Source organism: Triplophysa dalaica, chromosome 25 (assembly GCF_015846415.1).
Source record: "Triplophysa dalaica isolate WHDGS20190420 chromosome 25, ASM1584641v1, whole genome shotgun sequence".
Lineage (NCBI taxonomy): Eukaryota > Metazoa > Chordata > Actinopteri > Cypriniformes > Nemacheilidae > Triplophysa > Triplophysa dalaica.
The window spans coordinates 2,102,058-2,117,972 of NC_079566.1; the positions used below are offsets into that span (position 1 = coordinate 2,102,058).

At 39.4% G+C, this 15,915-nt stretch overlaps 1 protein-coding gene and 3 non-coding genes across 4 annotated transcripts; all 4 read right to left on the reverse strand.

Annotated features, from left to right (window-relative positions):
* Positions 1-537: 537 nt before the first annotated feature.
* On the reverse strand, positions 538-656 carry LOC130416150 (5S ribosomal RNA). Its single transcript, XR_008906019.1, has one exon. It is a non-coding gene; the product is annotated as a 5S ribosomal RNA (ribosomal RNA).
* Positions 657-1,514: 858 nt separating this feature from the next.
* LOC130416151 (5S ribosomal RNA) lies at positions 1,515-1,633 on the reverse strand. The gene has a single exon (XR_008906020.1). It is a non-coding gene; the product is annotated as a 5S ribosomal RNA (ribosomal RNA).
* An 858-nt stretch (positions 1,634-2,491) lies between these two features.
* On the reverse strand, positions 2,492-2,610 carry LOC130416152 (5S ribosomal RNA). Its single transcript, XR_008906021.1, has one exon. It is a non-coding gene; the product is annotated as a 5S ribosomal RNA (ribosomal RNA).
* Positions 2,611-7,864: 5,254 nt separating this feature from the next.
* Positions 7,865-14,657, reverse strand: kdf1b (keratinocyte differentiation factor 1b). The gene is made up of 4 exons (XM_056742109.1): positions 14,422-14,657; positions 12,856-13,772; positions 11,861-11,929; positions 7,865-10,510 (listed from the first exon to the last, which is right to left on the reverse strand). The coding sequence occupies exons 2-4, from the start codon at positions 13,694-13,696 to the stop codon at positions 10,431-10,433; spliced, it is 990 nt and encodes a 329-aa protein (XP_056598087.1). The 5' UTR covers positions 13,697-13,772; positions 14,422-14,657; the 3' UTR covers positions 7,865-10,430.
* Between the last annotated feature and the right edge of the window lie 1,258 nt (positions 14,658-15,915).

The window sequence follows — 15,915 nt, forward strand, 5'->3', positions numbered from 1 at the left end:
AAGTAGACACCAGCACACACCTTATGAAGAATGCAACCAAAGAGGTTTAGGCCAACGTAAGTGGCTATGACCACCCACTCTTCCACAGAGGGGATAATTATTAAAAAAAGTAAGCAAGTGAGTAAATAATCAAACAAACACACACAGACAAATAGTTCAGTTTTTACAAGCGTAGCACGTGTGCGCATTGGACTTAATTGACAGTAAACATCCTTGACATCAACATCGGCCCGTTCGGCCTAGATGCGCTGTCTTGCTCGCTGCTCATTTAAACTGACCGTGCAGTAGACCAAGCGGAAACCTAAGCAACTAACGGTTCTACCCTCAAAGTAGACACCAGCACACACCTTCGTTGCAACATGGCAAAGTCACATACGAAAGAAATAGAGGCCCCGGCCGCACGGAGGAAGGACCAGGTTGAGCTGACCTTTCGGCCCACCTAGAACAGAGAATGGGCACGCGCGGGACGGAAAGCATGAAACCCGATCAAAAGGGAACGAGACGTTGGTTGAAGATTGAAGGAAAGCTCAGACCAAAAGCTTACAGCACCTGGTATTCCCAGGCGGTCTCCCATCCAAGTACTAACCAGGCCCGACCCTGCTTAGCTTCCGAGATCGGACGAGATCGGGCGCGCTCAGGGTGGTATGGCCGTAAGCGAAAGGTGATGCTGAAAGCGGGCTCTTAAAGCGCTCAACCCCCGGACTGCTCTATCTGTCCCGTTCGCTTCAGAACTCACGTGCCTCCGTTTCGTATTTAAACTGTCTTAAAGACAGGGCTTAAGATCAAGCGCAAATTAAACTTATATTTTACCTTCGTTTTCATTCGTCACATATTCCGTCCGTGCATATTTCATATTCATCATAAGTGTAACTGTCGCCTGCAAACGAACCTTTCATTTTACACGGCTATGGTGTCTCGAATGCTTCACCGTGCAGTAGACCAAGCGGAAACCTAAGCAACTAACGTTTCTACCCTCAAAGTAGACACCAGCACACACCTTATGAAGAATGCAACCAAAGAGGTTTAGGCCAACGTAAGTGGCTATGACCACCCACTCTTCCACAGAGGGGATAATTATTAAAAAAAGTAAGCAAGTGAGTAAATAATCAAACAAACACACACAGACAAATAGTTCAGTTTTTACAAGCGTAGCACGTGTGCGCATTGGACTTAATTGACAGTAAACATCCTTGACATCAACATCGGCCCGTTCGGCCTAGATGCGCTGTCTTGCTCGCTGCTCATTTAAACTGACCGTGCAGTAGACCAAGCGGAAACCTAAGCAACTAACGGTTCTACCCTCAAAGTAGACACCAGCACACACCTTCGTTGCAACATGGCAAAGTCACATACGAAAGAAATAGAGGCCCCGGCCGCACGGAGGAAGGACCAGGTTGAGCTGACCTTTCGGCCCACCTAGAACAGAGAATGGGCACGCGCGGGACGGAAAGCATGAAACCCGATCAAAAGGGAACGAGACGTTGGTTGAAGATTGAAGGAAAGCTCAGACCAAAAGCTTACAGCACCTGGTATTCCCAGGCGGTCTCCCATCCAAGTACTAACCAGGCCCGACCCTGCTTAGCTTCCGAGATCGGACGAGATCGGGCGCGCTCAGGGTGGTATGGCCGTAAGCGAAAGGTGATGCTGAAAGCGGGCTCTTAAAGCGCTCAACCCCCGGACTGCTCTATCTGTCCCGTTCGCTTCAGAACTCACGTGCCTCCGTTTCGTATTTGGACTGTCTTAAAGACAGGGCTTAAGATCAAGCGCAAATTAAACTTATATTTTACCTTCGTTTTCATTCGTCACATATTCCGTCCGTGCATATTTCATATTCATCATAAGTGTAACTGTCGCCTGCAAACGAACCTTTCATTTTACACGGCTATGGTGTCTCGAATGCTTCACCGTGCAGTAGACCAAGCGGAAACCTAAGCAACTAACGTTTCTACCCTCAAAGTAGACACCAGCACACACCTTATGAAGAATGCAACCAAAGAGGTTTAGGCCAACGTAAGTGGCTATGACCACCCACTCTTCCACAGAGGGGATAATTATTAAAAAAAGTAAGCAAGTGAGTAAATAATCAAACAAACACACACAGACAAATAGTTCAGTTTTTACAAGCGTAGCACGTGTGCGCATTGGACTTAATTGACAGTAAACATCCTTGACATCAACATCGGCCCGTTCGGCCTAGATGCGCTGTCTTGCTCGCTGCTCATTTAAACTGACCGTGCAGTAGACCAAGCGGAAACCTAAGCAACTAACGGTTCTACCCTCAAAGTAGACACCAGCACACACCTTCGTTGCAACATGGCAAAGTCACATACGAAAGAAATAGAGGCCCCGGCCGCACGGAGGAAGGACCAGGCTGAGCTGACCTTTCGGCGCACCTAGAACAGAGAATGGGCACGCGCGGGACGGAAAGCATGAAACCCGATCAAAAGGGAACGAGACGTTGGTTGAAGATTGAAGGAAAGCTCAGACCAAAAGCTTACAGCACCTGGTATTCCCAGGCGGTCTCCCATCCAAGTACTAACCAGGCCCGACCCTGCTTAGCTTCCGAGATCGGACGAGATCGGGCGCGCTCAGGGTGGTATGGCCGTAAGCGAAAGGTGATGCTGAAAGCGGGCTCTTAAAGCGCTCAACCCCCGGACTGCTCTATCTGTCCCGTTCGCTTCAGAACTCACGTGCCTCCGTTTCGTATTTGGACTGTCTTAAAGACAGGGCTTAAGATCAAGCGCAAATTAAACTTATATTTTACCTTCGTTTTCATTCGTCACATATTCCGTCCGTGCATATTTCATATTCATCATAAGTGTAACTGTCGCCTGCAAACGAACCTTTCATTTTACACGGCTATGGTGTTTCGAATGCTTTACGCTTGCCGTTCATTTTTCCCGACTTAGAAGTACGCCTTTCGACTCGCTATCAGTTTTTGTAAAGATTTACTTCGCTCGGGAGGAGTCGACTCGACTCGCAAATCCTTGCCGTGTTATACCACTTGACATTTATGCTAAAGAAAAGCTTTTTCTCACACGTTCCTGTCTCTTCACCATTTTGCGTGTCATTTTAAATAATATATATATATAAGAGTAGGCTATAAATGTCTTTTACGATGCGCCTTTCTTGCTGCGTCTCTATATCTACAGCGCTCCGTTTCTGATACCGAAAAATCAAGTTACAAAGAAAAAGGAGAGTGAAAGAGAGAGGAGACGTGTGGCATGTTTAAAGAACAGGATTCGGTGTCCACAAGTCCGCATCTAGTTATATGGACTCAATGCAGCCAGACAACAAGTAACGTTACACAAGCACAACGACAAGTGCACTTCAAACAAACACGCGGCTCAGTTTAATGCATCTGTCAAACTGTGCATTGTCCCGGGAGGATGCAGCATTTTTAAGGCCAGCAGGGGGCGCTCGCACCGTGTGTGAGATGCTAAACCAGGTTCTTCACAACATGGTCATTAAACATTCCAGGATCTTTTGAAAGAGGTGTAGACAGTGCTAACATATGATGTTTTAGTCGGTAAATAATGAGACTTGTCTTTCTTTTCATGAAATCTGTAATGAGTTTTTAGCCAATGTCCTGGGTCCTTTACCAAACTGTGCCAAAATGATGGTGGCGCTAAGTTCATATAATTGCACTTAACATTTGCACACACAATACACAAAAAATGACATTGTAGACTTAAGCCATGATGCATGCTGGGAGTGTCCAGTGCTCAGATTTTTTGCTAGTTCAAAATAAAACACAACAAACTATAATGCATGAAACTAACATATTAAAAACTTACTGAAAGGCAGGGTAGGCAATCCTGTCCAGAAACAGTTATTGTTATGCTGGTTGAAAGTTTCTTTAATCCTGATTGTGGTCCGAATATACTTTTATAAATAAATATCATCCATAAAAGGCGTGTGTAATAATGTTGTGTGTAAATTGTTAGTCAACATGTTTTGTGCATCCTGTTCATGCAGACATTATACTTCATCAACGTTTTAAAACTGGTGTTTATGCTTGTTAATGCAGTAATGTTATTTTCTTTGTGTAATGTTTTCTCACCAATGAATGAGCCATGATTCACTGGAGCTGATCCAATGGCTTCTGGTCTTTGTGTGTTTGGAGGAGGCGTGGCTTTGGATGGCAATTTGCAGGAAAGTGGTATTGAATGATGTCAAAGCTAGCAGGCAAAAGTTAGTCTTTTTCTGAGAAGACCAAGTCTGCCTCCAAATCTGCAATCCATAACTTATGCCACTCTATCACCATCTCTGTTTGAAACATACAATTGTAAGTTGCTTTTTAATAACTGATGTTTATTTTTAAACCACCCCCAAAAAGAAAAAAAACCTTGTAGACATTACTTTTTAGATTGACACAACTTCAAGCAGGCATTTAACATCAGTCATCGGGTGAATCATTAAGCACGGCTGTTCTCATTTCGTGTATCCTCAGGCCAGATTGCCTCACTGCCCTTTTATACAAAAGTGAGAGTTGTATCCATAATAAAATCTTGTCAACCCTGCTGCGTCTGCTTTTATAGGGCACATAAAATATTGTCACATGAAGGGTAATGCTGCCATTATCTCATTTGAACTTGTTGTACACATTATTTATGCGCACAATTCCCTACACACAGTACATACAGTGTCTGCACACAAACATAATGTATTATTGACCTCAATATTGTCAAGCTTCTATAGATTTGATGGTACAAAAAAAAGGGCAGAAGAGGTTGAAAATATTTGTGATGTTGTAGAAAAAAGGCCTGGCAAGGACTTCAGATGACGGACTATAAAATTATTTTTCCTTTTTTGTATATGTATTTTAGTGTTGAAAAAGGTGAATAACACACTCAATCTTGCGGTCCCAGATAGCACAATCCATCTGGTTTACGTCAATTTGACATCTGCATTTACATCTGAAATACATCTACAATACATAGTTTGCTCATTTGCAATACGTCTCGGAGACGTCTGAACATCTGTAGTACGTCTGCTAAAGATCTGGAGATCTGCTGCATAAAAACATCTACTAAACATCTTAGAAAGAGCAGCTTTATATCCATTCTAAATCATAAACATCTTTCAGACATCTTCTAGATGCCTATATGACGTCTGACAGCAGACATCTCCGAGACGTATTGCAGATGAGCAAACTATGTATTGAAGATGTCTTCCAGATGTACATGCAAGACGTCAAATAGACGTATGCCAGATGTATGTGTGCTATCAGGGGTATGACCTTACATTTGGTGTATATGCCGGCGCCGCCAATGACATTCGTATTGCGAGTGAGACGAGTGTGTTATTATGACTGGCTAGTTAATATTTAATATGGAACCCAAAGGTACAAGAGTAATGTGTGCAGTAAGATGTTGCCATAGTAGCAGCTACAAATGCAAAAAACGTCTACAAAACATTTGCTTTGACCATAATACACACACCAGAGCTGAATCTGGATGTAGCGGACCCTATGATCCATTATTCATTATTTTAGCCTACTGGATGTCCTTTCTCCTTGACAATTGAGCTACTTGACTATGATAACTAATAAACTATTACTAAAGTTTATTAATAAACAGTAAAAGGCAGGAGTTTATTGAGTGACACTAAATGTAAAATATCAGATTACATATAAAACATATTTAGCGCAACTAAAACAGTATGGAAATAGTGGTATAATAACATTAGCAGAAGTTAAAATTACGCTGTTTTTTATGTGTTTAGCGGTTAAAAACTTAATAGGTTAAAGCAAACATACCTGCCAGAGGATCGCAGCTGCATGCCTAACAGTTACAGGACTTGCCCTGTCTTTAGATTACATTTTCATAAATTTGGCAGACGCTTTTATCCAAAGCACATTTAACATCTTGTTAAAGTATTGCTAAGTTATGGGTTGGTGTGTTTTGAGTTGTTTGTAGTAAGTTGTGATGGATGCTGCAGCTCGGTGGAGACCTGCGATTGAGCAATCAACCGTCTCCATTCTTCTGTTATAAGTAGTTAGGATACAGGAATGTTTGCTCCACGTTGACTGGTATTCACATCTGCTTTTAAAAACACGAATTTGTGGTCTGTCATGTACAAATTTCGACTGACTTTCCCCACTGTGCATGTAACCTGGTTGTGCATCGAAGACCCATCAAGGCTTAGAGAAAATACAAAGTAATTGTATATATCCTCATATGATATATCCGCTTCATCCTCCCACTGTGTAATGCTTCGAAGGAGTGAAAAATATTCATCAGAGCTGCTTTAAAATTGATCTAGGCATGCACCAGCAGCGCACACTTCCATTGTTTTTCACCGGCTGCCAATTATATGGATGTCTTAACACAAAACAGAAGTAAATCACGTCGTTTACTTCCGCGCTCAAAAATAAAGATTTGAGGACATGAAGATGGTGTGTATTTTAAAAGTTGAGACCAACATGGTGTAATATGATGGAGAAGAGTACAGAGACAACTGGAACATTGCTGCAAATGTTGCGCTCTGAGGATGAGACAACCCATTTTTTGCATTGACTGCATGTAAAATACTCGCGCAAAACGCTTAATTCGCGTGTGGTGTGAACCTAGGGTTACTTTTTACACCACAGAAGTCACCAGAAGGCGTCGGCTGTACACTTTTTTATTTCAATCAGATACCGGTGGACGGTGTTATCCTACTGTAAGGTAATGATAATTGTATAAAGAAAAAGAAATCTAGAATTAACGTAGAACAATTTAAACACAATAAAGTAGGCTAATAGCTTTTCAAATACAAGTAAGAGTACTATTCTTATTTAATATTTTTATCGAAAAAGGTATTTCAGTCTAAACGCTGCATACTTCAATTTTTTCCCTTTATTGTAGAATGAATGTTATACATTGCCTAATGCCTACTGTAACTGTTATTACCACATATCTGATTGACTTTGCAGGACCCACAAACTTTATCTTTATAAAGATGTATGTCTACATATGTAGCTATAAAATGTATATGCATCCATCAACGCTGGAAGTGAGCGCGAACACACAGTCCGTAAAGCACCAGCAGCACCGATACAAACCCTGGGAGTGAGCGCAAACAGTCGGAACAGCTGGCAGAAACGCTAGCATAGAGTTATAGTATTGATTTGTTTGGAAACAAATTATATTTATGTTAAACATAGCCGCAGAAAAAAACAAGACCATTTAAAGTTTTTCTGAATGTTCTACATGTTAAGGTAAAATGAAAAGATTGTTTCTATTTGCATTTACTTCTGAAATGAAAACTGGAGAAACGGAGCAAAAGAGGCTCTATATTTTTTTAGACCTCCAATACGGCAAAGAAAACTAGTTTATAATTACTTTTGAGCAATACAACAATAATATTAAAATTATCGTTGGGTTATATTAGAATAACATAGAAATCTAGGTTGAATTGAATAAAACAGTGGCTGTGATATAGCAAGCAGTGCCAGTATGTTTTCAGTGAAACGGCCTCTGGAAACTACAACTTAAGACTTTTTTGTATTTTTTGAAGGCTGGTCATTGGACAGTCAATATAACCCCACTCCATGCTGAATTTTATGTATTGCATATGAAAAAATAATGAGCCACACAGAATTCATTTCCCATGGGTAAATATTGGACAGAACAGTGTGTTTTGTCCAATATATACCCATCTTGAGTCAAAAATAACCCAGCACAGTATTTTTCATGATGACTGTCGGTCAAATAGACGGTCCATGTTCTGCAGGTCTTTAAGCAAAATAAGCCTTCTATAACACAATTCTATTTGTTCTACGTGTATTTTTACTTAGCAACAACATTCACAGATTAAAATGAAAAGGAATTAAAAAAATAAAAAGCAAGTAATTACAAACTCTTCTAGACATAGCAAGTGCTTATATGTAGCTTTATGTACATTTAAATAGCATAGACAACTATCCATTTTTGTCCCACACGTAACAACATTTACTCAAAGAATTACTTTACTTCCTTATACAGACATACTTTGACTGCAGCTCTTCCATTTGACTAATACATTCAGCATTTTAGCATCACAAGGCAGGTGAACTCAGAAGAGTTAAAAAAAAACAAGAATCATAGAGCATAATGTATAGTAATTTTGGGAACATTACAATTTTATGCACTGACACCGTGTTCACACCAGACATGTCACTTTCTATGTTTATTAAAATTTTTATCCTAACCAGTCGTGACAAAAATGTGCGATAAGCTACTTTATATAAGATTTTTTTTAATGATGCAGCACTGCTCAGGATCTTGTTTAGTATTATGCAAAACAAAGCATAATTGAATGTCCCTAAAGCTGACCATAACATGCACAGAGCGCCAAGCACTATTGACCAATCAAGCAATTTTTTTGCTAATTTAAGCCGCCTCAAGTCCCACAAAATTAGCTGGTTTTTGTTTTTAAATGTTATGTCTGGTGTGCACATGGTGTAAAACCTGGTTTTCATGATGTATGCACATTTACCCACAAATTCTGAAAAATAAACATAAAAATACATTTTCATTCCTCTCATCAAATTAATTTTGTCAAATTACCATCCAATGATAAACATACTGTATGGATGCAATGGATATTTTGTTATCTAACAACAAATTTTACTGCCATATAAATACGATTTAACGTATGTTTACATTTAGTGAAAGGGTGTATGTGTTAACAACTTGCAGTGCGTGTATTCACTACTCACTGGATGGGTTTAATGCACAGGTCACATTTCGGGTATGGTCAGTGGTCACCATATCTGACAAACAAGTCACTTTCACTTCACTTTTTAAAGGTGGAGTTAAAGCCATTTTTGAGAAATGCTGTTGGACTATAAAATGAACACCTAAACAATCAATTTTATCAACATTTACATGTCCAATATGTAAGTTGAACAATTGTGTTAAACCGAAGAGAAAACTAAGTGAATACACACAACCCCTATATAACTCGTATAAAATCAGCAATATGTATATGCATATGATGGAGGAGAGAGATTCAGGAATTATTCACTACGTTGAGGGCAGAGCAATAAAGACAGGGTTGTGTTTGTAAGGGCTTTGATTTTAAATAACAACTGAATTTCTCAGAAATTACTTACTGCACCTTTAAACAAATGTATAGTGCAATTCAATGCAAGTCACTATGGATAAAAGCGTCTGCCAAATGTATAAATGTAAAAGTGATTAAACTTCATTAAAATAATGTCACAATGTAAGAATGCTTAATCTTAATGAACAGGCTCATTTTGTGGTTAGCATAGTGTGTCGTAAAATATTACAATTATGGCTCGATTTGCGTATAAAGAGGTCTGTGCCCGAGGTTGCAAGAAAAAGTGTTTACTTAAGGAAACCTTAAGGCTAGTAAGATATATTTACCCTTAACTGTTCAAATGTTCCCATAAGATCTGTTATGCGTTGCAACAAAGTCTTTATATTACATTTTTGGTTTAACTTTATATTTAGGTTCACAAATTCATCATTAACTACTTGCTTATTAGCATGCATATTGGCTGTATATTAGTATGTATGAAGCACATATAATGCTTTATTCTGCATCACTTAATCCTACCCAATACCTAAACCTAAAAACTACATTATAAGCAGTAATTAGTAGTTTACGGAGACAAAAGTAGGCAATAGTTGGTTAATAGTGAAAATTGGTCCCTATTCTAAAGTGTGACTCATTTTAATCTTCAATTGATCAAATTAAGACACCAATACAGTTCCCTTAAGTCTCAAATGCAATGAATGATATCATGTTCCCTGAAATGGACAAAGTTATGATGCTTATTTCAAAGATAAAATGAGGATGATACGCGACTATGGAAAATGATGAATTATAGGGGCTTTAGAGCGCAGTTTTTTTTCTTTTTGCGTATTCATCCAAAACAATATATTAAGCTTTAGTTTTTATCCTGTAATGTAAATATTGTCCACAACTCAAATGTTTAAGGAGCTGTATTGTTAAATTTGTGGTAGTCAATGGTATGTATGTTTATAGCTTAACTATGGCAACCGCTTCTTTCTTGACGTGTTTTAAAAGAAATTATAGTGAAAGTATAAACAATATCAAGACCTTTGTTGCAACGCTTTTGATGAAAACCCTTCCCTTAGGAATTCCGCTCTCAGTAAAACCCTCACCTAAGGGTTTTCATGCAAACGGGCCGAGACTGCTTATTATTCTTCAGTCTAAGCCGGTTCGTCATTCATCATAGTCAGTTGCTTCCAAATGTCTTCTGGACGGTTGCATGCCAATACACATCATACAGAAACATGTGAACAGAAAAACACAATTGCGTCTACCTAAAAACCAAACCCCAATGACCGCTTGTAGAATCACAGCTTCGAAGAATATACTTTAAAAATGAATTACGATATAACTATAAAACAGAAGATGGTTTATGGACGGTTTGGAATGGAACTTATGTTCACTTGGAAATGAGTTTCTCAAGCTTGTATCCTGCTGGTTAGTAAAGGTGTGTCAGGTGTGACCGGCACACCTGTTTCCTGGAAACTGGAAGAGTAAGCTGTGGAGAAATAAAACCAAAAAAAGAACCATTAAAAATACCAAATAATAAATGTTTTTAACATTATATGTGGACTTGAGCGCTTTTCAAATTTTTGATACCAAATGTGTGTTATTTTGAGCATAATTTGCTTCCCAACAATGTAGAGCATAAAAACAACATCAAGCAAATAGAGAGGAGGGGCAAACCCGGCTGATGAGGAAAAGAACGACATTCAAATTCAGAGGAGTGTAACCGATCAGATGGCCTATTGACAAGAGAGCATTGTTTGTGACAATCAGGCCGGTTACATCACAAACCCCTCGGAGTAACAAATGAGAGAGAAACGGCCTCATTCTTCCAGAGGAGAGACGGGCTCTCAACAGCCTGTAATATAGGCAGGGAGCGGCCAACAGCCCTGCTACATTAAACGCAGAAGAGCTGCTCCCTCAAGTTTAACATGAGCTCAAGCTCAGGTCCTGATTGAGTTTTATGCAAAACAAACCATAGGTGAATGTGACGAAACCTCTCCAAAACGTACAGGTGACACCACTCAGGAGAATAATTAGAAATTGTACTTGGAATGAAAGCCAAAATATATTTGTCCATGTTGCAATCCTTTTATAGCCTACTTATTTATAGCTTCTTTTAGCACTCAGTGTTACTTATTAATGTTTACTTAATGGCTGCCATACGTCTTTCCTGACGCCACTTGTTCAGATCACATATGAGACCCTGGATCTTATTTGGTCAATTTTCAAATTCAAAATTGAGATTTTCACATATCTGAAAACTTAATAAATAAGCTTTCTATTAATGTATGAGTTGTTAGATTACGACAATATCTATGAGATATAACCGTTTAAAACTCTGGAATCTGAGAGTGCAAAAAAATCAAAATTTTGAGAAAATAAGTTGTTAATCAAGGGCACTGTGGCAGGCCATCCACTCACAAAAATAAAGTTTGGATATATTTAAGGAAGTAAATTATCTAAATATCTTTATGATATATTACGATAATTTGGACCCATACAATCTTTTTTTGTCTTTTAATGCTCCCGTGCTACTTAAGACTGGTTTTATGATCCAGGGTCACATATGTGAACTTTTCTCCTCCCACACAGACCTACGGGAGCATGGAACATTATGGGAGCGCCGAGCGGTATTGACCAATCGAGGATGAGAAATTATTGTCCATTTAACCCACCTCAATTTTATTAGTCAAGTACCGCAAAATTAGTATTGAGATGTAGTTTTAAACATATGCCGACATCAACCCTAACACATCTAGACATGAGGTATATCTCGAGGCCACCGTTGTGGCTGTATTGTAAAAATCTTTGTAAACGGTTCAAACCAAGTCAGACTTACCCTGCTTACTGTTGTTGCGTAACTTCCTGGCCTGGATATCATCAGATCTCTCCAGTGAGATTTGTAGCTCTATGAAGAGAATGAAAATATGTTTTGATAAATCTTTGTTAACCAAGCAACACCTGTTCTGTGTCAGGTGACCTGTCTGAAGAAATGCTTTATTTGACACTTTGAAACCAAAACAATTAAACCCAGAAAAATCAGAAACGGAATTCAAAAGAAAGAAACTCTTATTTACTCACCCTCATGTCAAGGCATTAAATATGAACGACTTTCTAAGATTTCTACACTTTTAACAGATTTAAGGCTGAATGTCTACACTGCTTTTTTCAATTTAACGAATCTACATGGGAAGGATGCTGTCGAACTGCACCAAAATGTATGAAATGCAGAGCGCAAACCTGTCCAATGACTTAAAAATGCCAAAGTGCAGTGTCCTCAACGCACACTACGTCATGAAAGTAGTAGCCTACATTGGTCAGGCCGCAAGTGGGGGTATTTGGCCGCAGCCAAAGACATTTACTTGCCCAATGGAATCATGTGTATTAATTTAATGAGAAGATTCAAAAGGGACCAATATATGGGCATAAAGTGACACTTCTGTGTTTGACTTAAAAAGAAGGTCCAATACATCTAAGAGACTGAGTAAATTCTTAATATTTTTGAGGGTCTTTATGCCTTTATTGGTATAGTAGAGTGGAGAAGTGTAAGGAGGGCATGGGGTTGAAATAGGGGAGCGGGACCGGCAAAGTACCGTTGATACGGGATTCGAACTAAGATAGCAGTGAGAACACTTACACTATATTTCGGCACACTACCCATGAGGCAAACCTCGCTGCTGACTCGAGTGAGTAAACAATTTGGTGAAAAATATAATATAATTTACATCTGTCTTTATTCACCTGCAGTGCATCAAAAAGAACATCTTAGACATTTTAAATAATATCTCTATTTGCGTTTCACTGAAGACAGGAAGCCAAAGAATAGGAACTCACTGCCATCACTGAAGGAATTGATGCTGTTGTTTCCATTACTGTCCCAGGTGTCATTGCCGCTGTCTCGCTGCGGTTCCTTTCTGATCTGCGGCCTTTTCTTGCTCTTACGTGTACTTATGCGAATGATCTCGCGCACCAGCCTGCACTCAGCCTCCTGCTCCTCCATTTTGTGCTCCTGCACGATTTCCGAGATCAGCTGACTGATCTCCCGCGAACGCCGCAGGAACATAGAGTCCGAGGTGCATTTAGCAAGCTCATTGATCTCAAACTCAGAGAAGACCTCCATCAGCTTCTGAGTGATGAGACTGTCCACATTCTCTGCTTCATCGCCATCGATGAAGTCTTCCGGTAAGTTTCTGATGTAGATCGAACTGTCCATCTCAATTTTGGAATCGATAAAGACATCCTCTACTTCATTTATGATTGAGGTGTCTACCTGTACGCCACCAATACGGACGTCAGGATAAAAGCGACTGTTAACTTCTGCCGACTCTGAAGGGCGGTCCTCCCGTGTGTCGACCGCGGAGCCGTCGCCCGAAATCAGACAGGGCAAACGCTGGCATACACGATACAGTCCACAAGTCAATACACTACAAAAGAGTTTCCTGCAGCTAGTCACAGTTGCGCAAGGCCCGCACATACACGTCCTTGACACGGGCTCTTTTTTGGCAGGAAGAAAGCGCACAGTCTCCGGCCCGGTGGTGTTACCATTGGCATCCTTGTGATTGACCTTGTGACACACTCTAGGGGGCTGGATCACAAATTCCACGGGGTCAACAGAACGTTCTTGGTATGGACCTTCCTCAATGGGAGCACTGACATAGGATGAGTTGTTCTCCATATGGTCAACCCTCGGCCCAGATTGACCTATGGCGACTCCTTTTACAATGACTGTCAGCGGCCTGAAGCCTCAGGGTCTGAAAAAGAAAGACACAATGTTCAGAAAACTGGGAATGAATGAAAGTTTCTCTTTATACTCTGGATCTGCCACAATCCCAAAATGACTAGTTATTCTGGATTTGCACAAGGGGTGTAAACCAACCAGTTTTTGAACTATATGTATTTGTTTTCAGTTTAAGATAGAGAAAGTAAAACTATCCAAACACAGTCAGCAGTATTTGGCATTGCTAAACATAAGGGGCCTGGGCTTCGTTGAAGAGAAATGCTTTAGGATCGTTTAGTGCGTAAAAGCACATCGCACTTAACTATTAATGTTTTGTCTACAAAACGAGGCATTTTACAACGTCATATTTGAACGCCAAGTTATTTGCACTATTTCCATAAGATTAAATGTATTATTTTGATAACTTTTTAAACACATCCAGCTAAATAAAACCTTAGATTCGGGTAAAATCATTTGTAATCCCGTTTCCAGCGATAAAATATCTCTACAGCGGCACAAAGTCTTTATACATTCATAACGGCTACAGCGTTAAACAGGCCGTTTCCACTCGACATTTACGTGATTTTAGACAATAAACGGAACTACATTACCGCTAAGGAAACTTAAACTACACTTGAGATTAATGTTATTTAAAAGTGCGTTTACTGTTGGACTTTACTCACAACATATGGAGGAAATGTCGGAGTCTGACGGGTTCACTGTTCTTCCGGAAGTCCGGAAAGATCAAAGTTGTTTAACCAAGTTTTCACGGTTATTCCAATAAACTGCGATTTAGTCGTCACAGTCTCGTTCACAAAATGCAAAAGGCTATAAAAAGGAATGATCCGGCAGCCGACTGATCGTCATTCTTGTCGCCCTGCTGCCAAAATGAAAACATGGAAATCTACCTGAGTCAACAGGTGAGGACACGGCCAGCGATGACGTCATTCACAAAGTCTGGCAATAATCTCCTTCTTCTTTAATTATATCGGAAGACACGAGACACGCGCATAAAACCCATTTTCTCCATAACACACTTTTTTTTGTATACATTTAATTTTAATGTAATATTCAACTTTCGCAGACTTTGAGTAGATTTAACCGACAGATGGCGCCATTGTTCCTCGTTAACGATAGTTTCTCCTAGAGCCGTTGAAAAACAGAGTTTCGACACACTTTTTATTGCTTCTTTAGCCATTGATATTTAAACAGACCCTTTGATACGATTGCGGTTTTCCCTAAAGAGTTAACACATCAAATCTTAACTGTCGGGATTAGGGAGGATCACTTCAGAATTGAACGGAGGGAGTGAGCTCGCCGCCGCGTGGTCACGTGGTTCATGGAGCTCTAAACAGTAAAGTGTAAATCTGTATGAATGGGTTTAATCGGGAGAGATAATGGAAGTATATATTTTCTCATGCTTCTATGATTATCAGTCATTATATGTCAAGACATTCATTAAAATTATTTTATCAAATTATCAATGATTGCAAGCAAGTTCACCAAAAAAGAAAGTTGAGAAACCAACAAGATTCTATTATTTTATTTTATCATGTACACAGGGAGAGGGTAGATTTTGCTTTCAGTTCATGAGGAGTCTTCAGAGAAAATCATTCAACCACTCATACACAAGAGTTTTATTTAGGAAAAAAATGCGTTTCCAAAAACACATCTTTGTCTTTTATTATATCAACTTGTGTTTGGGAAACACTGAAATGAATGGGTTTCAGTGCAATGTTTGAAACTATAGACCCATTCACGACACAAATTACCGCATCACATTCCACTCTTCCAACTGACGTCTCTTGGAGTGTCGCAACTCTGTTTTTCAACAGCTCTGGTTTCACGAATTGTCGCACAACTTCTGCAGTATGTTCATACAGCCAGTACAGGTACATCTAAAAATGAGAATATCGTGGTCAATATTTTTTGTCACTCATTTCAGAAATTAAAACCCATATATTACATGGATTCATTACAACACAGTGAAATATTTCAAGCTTTTATTTCATGAAATTGATTTTTTTCTACATTTTTCATGATAATCTAGTTTTTTGAGATGAACCTGATTCATGAATGTTTCGCATGGAATATCTGAATTTCTTAGATTTGCCAAAACGTTCATATTATAGCCTTCACGAAAAAAAAAAAAACAAGCTTGACAAACCAAGGTCTGA

Excerpts from the sequence above, each read along its gene's own strand:
- kdf1b (XM_056742109.1), bottom strand. The coding sequence starts at position 13,696 with ATGGAGAACAACTCATCCTATGTCAGTGCTCCCATTGAGGAAGGTCCA. Across the intron at positions 11,930-12,855 it reads CAATTCCTTCAGTGATGGCA|AGCTACAAATCTCACTGGAG; the intron begins GTGAGTTCCTAT and ends TTCTCTTCATAG. Across the intron at positions 10,511-11,860 it reads ACGCAACAACAGTAAGCAGG|CTTACTCTTCCAGTTTCCAG; the intron begins GTAAGTCTGACT and ends ATTTCTCCACAG.